This window comes from Trichoderma asperellum, chromosome 6 (assembly GCF_020647865.1).
Source record: "Trichoderma asperellum chromosome 6, complete sequence".
NCBI lineage: Eukaryota > Fungi > Ascomycota > Sordariomycetes > Hypocreales > Hypocreaceae > Trichoderma > Trichoderma asperellum.
Window position 1 is genome coordinate 1,116,880 of NC_089420.1, and position 13,977 is coordinate 1,130,856.

The 13,977-nt window shown below is 48.2% G+C and overlaps 2 protein-coding genes across 2 annotated transcripts; both read left to right on the forward strand.

Moving 5' to 3' along the window:
- Positions 1–7,215: 7,215 nt before the first annotated feature.
- TrAFT101_009839 (uncharacterized protein) lies at positions 7,216–7,662 on the forward strand (the record flags this gene model as incomplete). The annotated part of the gene is made up of 2 exons (XM_066128773.1): positions 7,216–7,273; positions 7,376–7,662. The coding sequence occupies 2 exons, from the start codon at positions 7,216–7,218 to the stop codon at positions 7,660–7,662; spliced, it is 345 nt and encodes a 114-aa protein (XP_065984896.1).
- Positions 7,663–10,125: 2,463 nt separating this feature from the next.
- TrAFT101_009840 (uncharacterized protein) lies at positions 10,126–11,954 on the forward strand. The gene has a single exon (XM_024906671.2). It carries the CDS (start codon positions 10,560–10,562, stop codon positions 11,409–11,411), a length of 852 nt encoding a protein of 283 aa, XP_024761229.1. The 5' UTR covers positions 10,126–10,559; the 3' UTR covers positions 11,412–11,954.
- Positions 11,955–13,977: the final 2,023 nt, after the last annotated feature.

A 13,977-nucleotide genomic window follows, 5' to 3' on the forward strand; every position in this document is an offset into this window, starting at 1 on the left:
ACATGGTTCACGCAAATGGTCGCCGAAGAACTGACGTAGCATGCCGCGATACAGTTCACTGCAAGGAATCAATGAATTGCGCCGAGACATCACACAGCGAACGGGCCATTTGGAATTGAACCCGAGAGCAAGCGTATTGCAGCACTAAGGGTGCCAACTGCAGTCAAGTCGACTTGTCATAATAATGTCCCCGGAGCAATGCCCGGGAGAGTGCCCGGAGTGGTGCCCGAAATAACCAATTGCTGTTCTGTTGAATTTTGATCATTACTTCCGGCATTTCTTATCATGGAAATGATGGTAAAAGTGTCGCGAACTATTTCCGCGCTTGAATTCATATGCAGTTGACCGGATATGAATGCCGAAGCTTCAACTTGTTAAAGGCCATGCTATTCACTTCACATTAGTGCATGCGCAGGTGTGCTGTAATACAGGTAGGTACCTTGCCAAGCTAACAATGAGTGGGTATGCTTACTGACATCGGCGATCTGTCTGCTTACAAGTCTCCCAGTGAAAGGGGCGTGAGCCTTGGGGAAGGCCAAGAACCTGGTGTTTGCTAGTAACGTTGATCCCGAATATCAATGTCAGTTCGCATTCGTTCAAGCGTGCGGTTCTCGGCCTGGTGAACTGGGGTTCGCTAATAAATGACCCCATCACATGCCCCCTTCACTCATCTCGGGAAACCAAAAATCTGGAACGCCAGCCCACATTATGGACACAGGAACTGTTGATTTGCACCTTGGTAATTTTCCCTATTAAAGCACTAGTATTCCCAACCCTTGGCTTTACTAACCCTGGAGTTTTGCTCTCCTTTTTCATTCTAGGAGGAAGCTTCGCGAGGTAGCAGCAAGAAGTCATTTCAATTCCAAAGGGCTTATTGCAGACTACACACATAGACTAAACTAAACTCTCCAGTTCTTATACGTATTCATTGCTGGTGATGAGGTTATTTTGTGTTTTGTACCGTTACGCATGGAATAACCCCCAGTGAAACCTGGCCAACATTTTTGCTGCAAGCCCATGCTCAAAAGCTATTTTGGAATTTGAGCACTTCTTTGAAATATTGTAGAGATGGTTTTAAATAAGCATAAGAATAAAATCAGCTTTCAGTTTTGTATATTTATTATGTGAACGAAGTATCGAGCAACAAGATTAATCTCTCTGTTTTCTCTGGCCCTGCCATCAACCCGACTGGAAACTTCGAAATACTTGGGTGTAGCTTGGCAGAAAATGTATTTGTTGAAACCATCAACTTATTGAACTTGTTATTTTCGCTTTTTGCCCTCTTTTTCGCGCTTGTGGCCCTGTAGCCTTGCCCGACGCATGACGCAAAGGAGATGATACACGAGCTGTATATGAAGACAATGAGCCAGCGCTAAATAAATTACTCAATGAATCGCACGAATGATTAAGATATCGAGCATCATTGGTCTGGGAGATGCGCATTGCTTTTGGTCCGAGTTGTAACGATAATGATTTCTGATATGCTATTATACTCAACGCTATGAATAGAAATGCATCTAAAAAGTACAGTCCTAGGGAAAATGAGGCTATCGAGGCAGTCTTTCTTGGTGATGAGAGAAGCAAGTATTACAATTCTGGTTGTCAGTAAAGCTGACAAAGTTATGGGTAGATATAGGAGCTGCTTGAACATCAACTGATGAATTATCATGTAACTATGCAATACTACAAAGTCTGAATCTGTTACCAACACACAACGGCGACTCATATGCATCAAAATATCTGATTAAACCTTTTTAAATCGCCGGCCATGACTACATCCTTTTAGTAGATGCTTTAAGCTACTCTGTGGAGGAAATATCTATACGTATAACGCTTCGTACGTTACAGCACAGTCACTATCGCTATATCAGCTCTGTTGAGAGGTCAATGGCTGAGCCAATGATATACATAATAAGTGATGAGCCGGGAGATGAGTGTGTCCATGAATTAAGAAGGGCACTCTCTGTCAAGCTCGTTCCAAACGAGATGAATCAAGACAGGATATCATTTCATGAAAGCATGTGATAGACTGAGTTTGTTCATTCATGCTTCCAAAAATGGACATGTACTTACTCCCCGCATTAATGACAGCAGCAAAGTAAACAGGCACAACGGGTATGTTCGCCATCACTTATCACAAATCAAGAATGAACATGTTTTATGTCTTTACTATGCCTATTTCAAATCTCTGTGTCTGTTTATTCCTGTTCTATACAAGGGCTGTAAGATTCATGAATGCATGCTTTGGATAGCGGTCTTGGCAGCAAATAGATTGTCTGCCAACCAAGAAGTCAAGACAAAAGATCCATGGATCTACCGATACGCCCAAAACTAACTGATCAGATAATAGTCTCATTGTAGGCATATAGACTCGCAAGAGATATAGCCAACGCCAGAAGAAAAAGCTGATACTATCGATACTATTCTACATGCACTCCTGTTTACGAACTGGAGCTTTGTTGGTCGGCTATCTAACCGTTGCTCACTAGAAGTAGAACGAATTATACGAACGAACGATCGAACTTAACATGATCTCTACTTAGCATATAAATTTATTGCTAGCTATCCTCTCATGGCGCGTCCCTATCCGCGGGATAATTCTTGAATCCATGGTGTCGAAAAGGCAGTTGATATACACTGGACCGAGTAGTTTCTCGTTTCGGACCCCGATATAGCATGGAGGGGTAAGCAAACCGGGCTCCAGATATGAAGCACTGCAAAGATGGCACTCGTATCGTGCAAGCTTGTCTGTCTTGCAGAAGAAACGCCCGCTCTATCAAGCTATTACCACAACTGGGTATTCTCCGTTAGATGGCGGCGGATTTAATCAACGATGGAAAATCCAATACGGACGGCATACAAAGCTAGCGTCGTCTGGGGGGGTTTGGCATTGGTGGCATTCAAAAGGGGCCTTGCTACTCCCTACACACTGTCCATACCAGTGCATAGGTACGCTAGGAAGCGCTAGCGGCCCCAAACTTATCCAGGGAAAACGCCGGCTCCCAAAGCTCACCTGGTCGTCGGTATCCTGACCTCAGAATTAACCCGGATTAAAAAGCAGCTTGACAGCCACAAAGCTAGCTCATCCCACAAGCAGCCCGTTGGAATGGTCGGATAACAGCAGACGGCGCAGAGGCTGCGCCATACGCCCCCCCCCATCCGTGCCACCGGACTCCTAAGCCACGGTGAAACTCTCCACTTGTCGCGTGGATAGAGCAGGGAGTATCCCTGCTGATCGTCGAGACGGTGGGGAGCATCTTAGTCGCAAACGGAGTGCTCCGAAGCAGCCTGCTAGCCGTCCTTGCTCCCACAACCGCTCCCATCGCATTGGGATAGAGAAATGAGAACCTAGATTAAGGGCGAAAAGGGGCGGGGATAAGAAAGAAAACGACACACTGTATGCATCTTGAGCGAGCAATCGAATTTCATTTACATATAGAGCACACGGCAGGGAGCCCCTCTCTGTCAAGGAACAAATGATCCCGCTGTGACGAGCTTTTGGGCAGTTCGGGCTGGGGGCCAGTGGGTCTGTTTCAAATTCATCTCATGGTCACAAAATTTTGCAATAAGCTTGAAGACGGCATTGGTGTACATGTATGGACAGTAGGTATCTATGCAGTGCAGTACGGGAATGTATCCGTGTACTCGCTATTGGTGGGAGCTTCAATGCCGATGACTGACATTCTACGAAACATCGGGACACATTTCAGGTGACATCTTTACAAGACAGGACTATCCTGGCGGAAGTTAAAACGATTGCATTGTATGCAGCCAGGGAGGACTGCCCTATTTCTCACACGTAAATGTTCCCGAGCGCAAACAGTCGCTCAGCCCAACCACGAGACCCGCAGGCAGGGGACAGCCCGATGGGTATAATCCGATGGGTATAACCGATGGATATAACCCGATATTGGTAAGGGGGGAAAAAAACTTCAGGTTGTGTTTTGTTTGTACGTGATAGATTACGCCCCCACGCTCAGTCGTCTATCGGTTAGGAGCCTTCCGAAGGCTGAAAAGAGTAGGTCCTATTTCCAGCTATGAGCGTTCATCTGTCCGAGTGCCCAAGATGGCGGTAAGATATACTCCAAGCAATAGATGGCGAGTATGAGAATACGCGTAAGTTATACCCAAACGAAGAAACGGCATGGGCTTGTTTGATTCGGAGAGTTGAATGAAATTGTCCGACTATTTGAAGTGTTGGTCATCTGGGAGACTTTCAGGACCAGATTTTTCCGCAGTGCAAATATCAACTATTCGGAGGAGTTTACTAGACCTAACTAGTTACATACTCTATCTCGGAAGCCATCTAGCGAAATATGCTCTATGGGTCTTTATACGGAACATCCCTCTTGCTACTAGGATGAATTGCCCCGAATGTGTATTTCCAAAGGCGAACTTTTGTAAACATGGCTTCTATTATTAACGTAATATCGATACTAAGAGTGAACGATTCTAAATATACTTCAGGGGCTACTCTTTGCGGCGGCCAAGTCCAGCGACCGCCAAGTCATGATATGCATGTCATGATTTGGCCTACTCACCCAGCCTGCAAGAGTGGTTTTCTTGGCAATTGAAGGAAAATGAGATGCTCAGGCTAAAAATTGAGAGCAAGGAAACCGAAGGAGATCCGGGTTCAGATAGAGATCTATTTCCCATCCTCCGTGGATCGCATGTTAATCTTGGTACATAAGGCTAGGGGTCACGATTTCGCATTACATGTGGGCCACCTGCAGCTTGTTCTTGGATACATGTAGTTATGGTTCCAGTAACCTGGTTATCATGTATGCCAATATAGAAGTATCAACGACATTTTAGCTAGAGGTAAAGTAGTAGCATCATAGCTTGACTGTTACTGAGTGTGATGTTGAGAGAGCTACGACCTGATATGAGCAATAACATCATCTGTGCTTAGTATATTGATTACAGCAAGATTACTCAATGCTAGCTAGGAGAAGAGCCTGTTGAGCATAAGACGCTGAATTTGGGCAGATAATGTGTTAAAGTCCTAGGAAATTAGGTCCAAGCCGACCAAATACCTGCCTAGTTAGGACATTAGAGCAAAATGTATCGGTTCCGCTCGGAATTCTATGTAAGTCTGTGGATATAGTAGTACTAGTAGCACCACCATGTCTCATACTGCCTAGACAATAGTAGCAGGAAATAGTAGCCAGTTAGTCGTGTGCTTACCTCCCAGATTCCCAGATATTGGGCTTCACGCCGAAAAAAGACTCACATTACTAATCTAGGTACTACAGTACATGTACGGAGTAAGATGACACGATTTTCTAATGGCAGCTGAACACCATGTATGCATGCTTACAAGGATGCTTACCGGTAAATATTGCTATCTCCCCGTGAGGCGGCAAGTTTCGCCGCTATCTACTCCGTAATGGCCCACAGGCTGAAATCTACTGCAAAATGGATCTTTAATATTCTGCGTATAGCATCTCGCAGTAGGTAGAAGTAGCTTTTTGTCTTATTTGGCAATAGACACGAAAACCAGCAGGATTGGATGTATGAGATATTGTACTACCTGAGGTATAAGCCCAGGTGCTTTATCAACCGAAGTGTGTAACGTTGGTGTACATGTAGTCTTGCCAAAGTGTACATGTAGGCACCTAGTAAGCACGCCGAAGAACGCCGTAATCCGCTGAAGTTATGCATGTACCAAGCACCCAGCAGGTGCTGCCGTCTCGGTACACAAACGTTACCATCTGGGATGCTGGCCTGCTGTCAGAACACTGTGTACTCCTAGAGTATCGGGCAACTTTCTATGCTCTGCTTAGCAAGGCTGTTGCTGCCATTTCTCGAGATCATGCCCCTTTTCCTTCCAATTTAAACCTGCCAAAACATTTTCGCAAATATGCGACGGCCATCTGCCGCATAATTATCAGGCAAACTTCGCCATCAGAAGTGCATTTTGGGAACGATTTTAAAGCAAAAGTCTCGCTCTACGTTACGGAGTATTGATAGGCCTTACAGGGAAGCTAGCGCAGAGCTGCGTATTGCCTCGGCTGGTTGCTAATCTCTTTTTAATCCCTAGGGTTGCAGAGGATAGATGAATTAATATCTATGCCTTCACTGTGCGGCGAGATGGCTCCGAGCCCCTGCTTGCACACCACTCTCTATCTCTTGTGATATGCTGGGTCATGCCCCGTGCAGATGACGCCCCAGTTGACCACTGCCAGACAGCACATTGAAGTCTTGCAAAGCGCAATCGGAACGTCGCAGTGCTTCGAGCAGTCGCCGTGGCTGCGTGTACTGCTGATGCCAGGGGCGGCCGATAGCTAATTAGCCGGCATGATTGCTACTGCTCCATCATCACAGCCTTGCCTGGTCTTATCGAGTGGCGCATCCGTCATTTCTCGCCAGATCACCGCCCAACACCGTCTGAGCATCATCCTGGAGACTTTTTGCACGAGGTTGGACAGTGCTCATTTGGCCTCAAGCTAGTATCGGCGCCTTCCCGTCGGTTAGGCGGAGCGATCCTTTGCTTTTGATAAGCTCGGGCATAGTCGGCATGTTGTATACAAGACTAAACTGGATAAAGTGAACTTGCCTGGACCAAGCTGTTGGTGATGAGCTCAGATACTACCTACCTCGGATTTTTCATTTGATATTTGCATCCGTGAGTGCTTCATGCTTATAGTTTGTATGGAGCTCGGGCGTTAACCGCTCCCAAGGTGTGCAGCAGCGATAGTGTCCATGGGTGATACTGGCGGGCGGGAGGATCTTCCTGCACGTTGCTGATCAGCGCACCCAATAACAGCTCCCCCTAAACTATTCTGGAAGTCTACCCCGGCACTAGCTAACCAGGGGGGCCGTCATTCGTCATGGAGGCAGATCTTCTGGAACCAGCTCCTGTCTCTTGCGCCGTTGCTTCATAAACTTCGTGCCTCGGTGACCTAGTCAGCTAGTTAATCAATAGGGACGATCACTTGGCCCAGCCCTGCCAAATTGCACATCAGTCATTGGCAGATCGAGTGGAGTGATGCTTCATGCCTAAATTCAATGCTGATCAGTTCCCGTGTGAAAAGACTGGTCGAGGGAGGCAGGCGATCTGACTATGCCAACTCCACGTCTTCATCGATACGGAATACGGCCAAGTCCACCACGGATTTGCCAAAGAAGACACAGGCAGTCCTTTGCTAGGCAACAGAGGCTTGGGGACTGTGTCCTGCTACTGTTTCACGACTTTGCTGGTAGCAATAGGCGATGGCAATAGCTCCTACAGCCACTAACGAAGCCTTGCTAACGGCGCGTGCCAAGCAGAGTTAGTTGGTGCGGAGCAAGGAGCACAGTACGGAGTGCTTCAGGTACGACGGAAGCCGTAGGAAGTTTTCGATCCTCTCGGCCATATACCAAAAATGTTTAGAAATCGACGAGTGCGCGAAGGATGCTCATTTACAGACTGAATCACTTTCCAGGCTGAATAGGCCTGGAGGTATGAGCCAGCTGGACATCAATGACGCACGGAGTGCATTCTACCATGACGATCCCTTCGGAGTCGAATTGGGACATATCATTTCTTCGAGCTCACCTTCTCGTGAAGATGTTTGTATACGAGCTGTTGAGGCGCCTCGGCTCGATTTCTTCAGCGAAAGTCTTCAAGAGGCTCACCATGAAGTATCTGATATTTCATACCCTGGGTCGGGGTTTTAACCTTCCAGAACATCTTGACATCTGTCTCATTTCAATGACCCAGATTTGCTCCACGCAGACGTGTGTCCCTTGGCAAACTTGGAATGACCCGTAATAACTGACGGCTATGAGAGCTTACCCCTTGCCAAGGGGTGCGATGCCGCTGCCATTACCATATGTAGCAGTAGGAAATTCGATCGACAGCTGTTGGAGAAAGGTCGGCCTGAGGCAATACCGTGGGTATGGCTTTTCATCTTGCAGGAGCCGAAGTCTACATGTACAGTACATATCTCGTATGAAGCAGAGGGCGTGCAGCAAGCCTTACTGTGAGAAACCGACGACCATTGAGAATGGCTAGCTGAGAGCCGAACATCGCAGCCGAACATCGCAGCCGAGGAGCTGCTACGCCGTTCCTGATGCTAGTACGCCGACACACACCAAGATACATACAAGGACTCGTATAATCCCGTACGGAGCTACTGAGGCTGTGGCCATGTTGCACTACGCTTGGGCTGAAGATGGCGTCCTTTTATCTTCTTCTACAGTCCTTTTAGGGTCGACAATATCTGTGAAGCACAACAGAGCTATAGGCAGGCAGCACGTAGTCATGACGACAGACTGCGTAGCACGAATCGTTTCAAGACGCATCGGACAGCCAGAGGCTCGAGTCGGGGAAGGATACGGCCGAGAGAAACTCAAGCATATGCGAATGCTACTCCACTGCGGAACAGAAAGGCAAATTAACCCCCCTGCCCCATTAGCCCTCCTTGATACTGGGTAGATCATGACACGCCTCTGGCCAGAACAAGGGTCTTAGCCAGTGGCGCCTGCATCTAACAGGCCTAGCTGGAGAATCACGCAACTCGATAAAAATCTACTGGCTGCTCACAGGGCTTCTGCTAGCACGACGATCATTAATTAGCCTGTACCATGAGAGCGAGGCGCACTTAGCAGCAGTGCTGGACGCCACGCCACGAGGTGATGCCCGCCCGGCGCTGGTCGCTTGAAAACCACCATATTAGCACGGGCTGTACAGTATGTTAGCGCAGGCAATGATTGGGAAGAGCCTAGAACGAAGCTAGCTGTTACTGCTGTGCTCTAGATAAAGCCGGCGCGTGCAGGAGTTCCATAAGAAAGTTTGCCGATGTCATTCTCGGACCGCCACCGCAGATTGCTTCACCGATGGGATGGGAAAATCTCCTCGCATCTTGAGGCTGTCTCGAGTGCACGAGTCGATGAAAAGGCGTGGCAACCGTGGTACTACACCAAGCATTCACGTTATAACAACGATGAAGCCGCGGATCCACTGGAATGCTGATTGCCCCTAGCTTTGGCTGCTTTCTCTCTCTCTCTCTCTCTTTCGTTTTCCTTGCTTCGCTTTTTGTTAAAAAGCGTCAGCGCATTGGATCGAGATTTCGTTGGCTGTGGTGACGCCTCGATGACGACTTTGATTATATTAGATGAACGAAGCGCCGTTACTAGTCAGGTCTCTCGATCCTAGGCGTGTCACCTTTTAACCATCATTGTCATCATACTGAGGATGTAATAAAGAAATGCAGGAGATCAACTTGGCAATCCCGTAGACAGAGGATAGTGATCCGCGGTGCCGCGAGTCGTAGATCGTCTCAAGCTGTGTTAGGTCGCTCCAAGGGGGAAATATCCGACGCGGGGCGGTTTCTCAGAGCGCCCCCGAGTTTCTTGTAGACGCCAACAAATAGTATCGCAGCTATTGCGGCTTGCTTGAACGGTAATCCGTGAAACTGACGACTGGATCGTGGACAACGCCTGATATATATGCAATACCATCCAACCTGGCATGCCATGTCCAACCTGACCATGGCTGCCGAGGCATGGTGGAAGCCCGGAAGCTACTTAATTGACATGAATCAAACTCTTCGTCCGACAGGCAGCGGGCGCTGATTTTAGCATGAGATGTTTCGTCATCCAGAAGCTGAAAACGAAGGAATTGCCAAACGAGGTTGAATGGCGCTCGGGTATGGGTCAGGGATGATATGGCCAGCGCTGGCTGCTCACATTTACATACTCTGTGCATTTCGATCCACCCAGTCCACGACGTTTGACCACACAATGATCCCTGATGACAATCCCTGGAGCTCCGTCCAAGCCACCGCTGCTGTGCTAGCATGCAATACCACCCACGCCTACGATCTCTATCCGCGGTCCCGGTCAGGGAGAATGACCAACCAGGCCCCCACCTCGGACACCCTCGTGTTGTGGCGCCAACCGCATCCTTGCTCGCTATCCTCACTCCCCCCTTTTCCCCTTGACCTGGAACATTCCCGCAGCAGTCTCCGAAAGCCTCAATGCTCTCCACACACACCCTTTGTAGTACGCCCGTTTGCACCGCTTCCCATTATTCAGGCGCTCCTCCTGTTAGACGGCCGGGCTTACAAGTTATTGGTTTTTTGGTCCCAGACTTTTCTTTGGGATGATAGCTTCTAAACAGGGGAGGGTGGCTGGCCCACTCCCAATATCTGCGATGGGTTCAAAGGCGCCGGGGGCACTTCCTAGCCTGTCGTGTGGGATACTTAATGTCGACGGAAGACAGATCTGATATGCCGCTCCACACCCAAACGCTCGAGTCTCTCTCGGTGGCTCAAGTTACTTATATAGCATCTCTAGCCCCCATCTTGGTTCCAAAGCTGAGTTTCTCTTCTCTTTTGAGTTGAAGATCTTTACGACGGGCTCCTTTTCACACTTGTTTACTCGCAAATAACTCCTAGACCACCTCCAACTTCATCTACTCTACAGTCGAAGTGGTTGACGACTCTCGATTCGGGGGACATTACGAACCATTCTCAATCCGCTCAACATTCTAAACACTCGTGTGCTACACAACAGAGCCTCGAGGCTGCACAGATCCTGATTATTCAGTTCTTCAACTACACACATACATAATGGCCCTGGTTACTTCTATGATATCTCCTTCTCACTACGGCACACAACACTCTGGATACTATCAGTCACCCCCCTCGCCCCCCATGGATGAGCCGAAGTGTTCACTGCCCTCCATCTCTAACCTCTTGGGCCTCGCCGATGCTGGCTCTATGGCGAGCGAAAGTTCATTCTCCAGCTCTCCTCGACCCTATGCCAAGGCCGAGAGCAGGCCAGCCTCTCGACATAGAGCGCTGCCACCCACACCGCCCATGTCCACAGACGCTTCATTTGACGCTCGGCGGTCTCCATCAAACAGCGTCTCCTACGCTCCATCCAGCACCTACTACGAGACCACGCCCCCTGCAGAGGCCCATGACGCACATCGTTATCGAATGGCCTCTCTGCCTGCTATCTCAACATCCGCCGCACAGCCTCCTTTGCCGCCGGCGATGGCATCTGCCCATTCTCCTGCCAGTAACTACTATCCTGCGCAGAACCTACCGCCGCCACCTCCCCCGACTTCTGGTCTCCAGTATCAGCGTCCACTACCCCTGTCGTTCCCACCGCCACCTAGCCCTCTCAGTGTAACCCCCTCTGGCGGCTACGTGTGGCAACACCACCACTATCTCAACCCATCAAACGGCATTCCATTTCCACCCTCACAAGACCGATATATCTGCCAAACTTGTAACAAAGCCTTCAGCCGGCCCAGCAGTTTGCGTATCCACAGCCATTCACACACTGGCGAGAAGCCATTCAAGTGTCCCCACGCTGGATGTGGCAAAGCTTTCAGCGTTCGGAGTAACATGAAGCGACACGAGAGAGGCTGCCACGGCTTTGACGTAGGCAAAGGGCCCATTATGCTCTCTTGAGCGTTCGAATCAAAATCTGAGAAAGAAAAACGTAATGAGAACATGACGGACTGTTCTTTTTTCTTTATTATTTTTCACACAAGGCGAATTCAGAGAAAGCATCCACATTAAATGTGGAACTGGGGAATCAGGAGATACACGAGATTACCATATCACACTGGCGGGCGGAGGCTGGGCTTGCAGTCTTGGGATGGCTTGGTCTTTTTTGGACTTTTTTTTCTTTTCTTTTGTTTATATGCGCTTGGGTCTGCATGGCGTCGGGAAACAGTTATCCTACTTGTCACATTCGGACGCGTCATGAAACGGGTTTGGTATCTCCCTAGTAGGCACAACGAATATGGCCATATGGGATCAGTCTGTATTTTTTTTTGTCTTGGGAAAATGGAAAGGCTCTGAGAAACATACAGAGCAGTGCATTAGTACGGCGTTACTCTTTCTTTATCTAGCCAAGAGCTAAGGAAACAGAGGCGGAAATCTGAAGAAATGGAAGAATTTTATGTATATAGAAACACAATCAAATCTCGCTGGAGATTATATTTTTACTACGTTTTTTTTATGAAGCCTCTCTTTTCTTTTCCCACGTCTTTCTCTCTCCCTTCTACCGAAAGTGACTGACTCGTTGATTGACATAAAAAGTTGATTGTTCCTTGTTCCTGGTGCCATCTCCCGGCGGCATGTCTCACATTTTCTCCGCCACTGAACACAGCAAAACGGTATCTGGAGCGCAATGGCTCCCTCTTGCTCTCTCACAGCAGCGTTAGTTATAATTAGTTATGCCCGATGGTTCCCCACTCCACGCCGATCAGCCTCCTTTTTGGGGATACGGCGACCTAGCACACACGGAGTTTGTATGTACCACCCAAGTCAGTTGCGGCAAGCGTCGTACATGCATCGGCTTCTTACGCGAGCTCCCTCGAGTCTGTACCACCGAAATATTGTTCTTCCCATGTCGATCCCTTTTCACCCTTTTGCTATAGTAAAGTTTCCAAACACTTCTTTTTTTTTTTTTTTGCTCTAACGAAGAAGGGAATGATGGGTATAATAGCGGGAGAAGATGGGCGGTGATCCATGGGACCGTGCGACGGCACTTGAAACGCGGGCAACCGAAGACGGGGGAAACAATTCGGATTCCACATACCCACTGCCACTGCTGCTACGGCTACTGTAACTCTTGCGGCTGTTGTGAAATATATCTACAAGTATGGAATAGTATGGGTTGCGAGACTTTGGTCCTACTGAGACGCTCGGCAATGCAGCATTGAGGGGGGTTTTTAGTGGGGTTGGTTTCGATGAGGGGAATGCAGCGAGAGCAGCGCATTCCTGTATACCTACTAGTAGTTGTACATACTGCCTAGTTGTGAGGGCAGAGTAGTGAGATTGGAGGACAGTTGAGAATACTGCTGTAGGCGGTTGAGAGTAAACCTTTGTCCGCATGCCCATGTTATACTTTTACGTGTCATATATTACTACTCCGTACCCCATACTAGTACAGTATTGCTTGTAACAGTAGAGCAACTATGGAGTATGGATGAAGGAAATGAGAGCCGAGGGCCGAGAGCCGAGAGAAAAGAGCAATAGTCTCTGTCTCTCTCTCTCTTTTACGAGCGCCGCGTAATAGAATACGACGGGGCCGTTTACGGTGGTTTAGTGTTAAATCCCGTACGAAGTAAATTGTTTAGAAAGTCCTCATATATCGCCCATCCGTTCAAAACACACAAAGCTAAAAGCTTAATTCCTTCTATTTTATTGAGTCATCATTTGTAATGGCTTATGGTAAAAAAAAAAGGGCTGCTTGCTAGCACAAAGTACGTACTGCTAGTCGTAATAGGTATTCCCTTCGTGATCCAAAAACGCTTAGTTACGACTATTGGTGAGAGATATGAATCACGACGATGCAGTGTGGACGGCGGCACATCAGCTAGGATTGAACAAACAGATGATGCGGAGAACGAATTAACACAAAGAAGAAACAGCAAGGGACCCTCTCCCAGCCAAGCGGGGAATCCTTCGAGATGCAGACATGGGTTTAAAAGGCGAAACGCAGCAAATTTACCGGCAATGTCGGCCTATGGCGCATGTATTATGTATGTGCGGTAGGGGAACCGATTCCCGACCTTTCCGAACGAGGAAATATCCGCGCGGGCTGGAGAAGGGGCAAAAAGAGAGAGAAGGAGAGAGAGAGAGATTTGCATGGGGTGTGTGAAGGAGGATGATCCTACAGGACCCCTGCTGCGGAAAGATGATGATCTCGCGACTCTAGACCACTCTTTTTTTTTTTTTTATGTGTCTGCTGTAAACGCCTTGTTATCTTTGTGTGTGATTGTGAGTGTGTGAGTGTTTTCGATGATGGAGGGGGGGAGGCTGGAGGGGGAGGGACACACTATACTCAAAAAAAAAAAGCAAAGAGGTCATCGAGATCCCTTACCAAGAAGCGAGTTACGCGGCTGCTTGCTGGGAAAGCCACCAAAGGATAACACGATACTTTTTAGCACGATCTTACATTGCCATTACTAAGGGGAAAGGAAAAAAAAACTTAGTGGCACTCCATCATCTTGGTTATCTTGTT

Coding starts and splice junctions, on each gene's coding strand:
- TrAFT101_009840 (XM_024906671.2), top strand. CDS start 10,560: ATGGCCCTGGTTACTTCTATGATATCTCCTTCTCACTACGGCACACAA.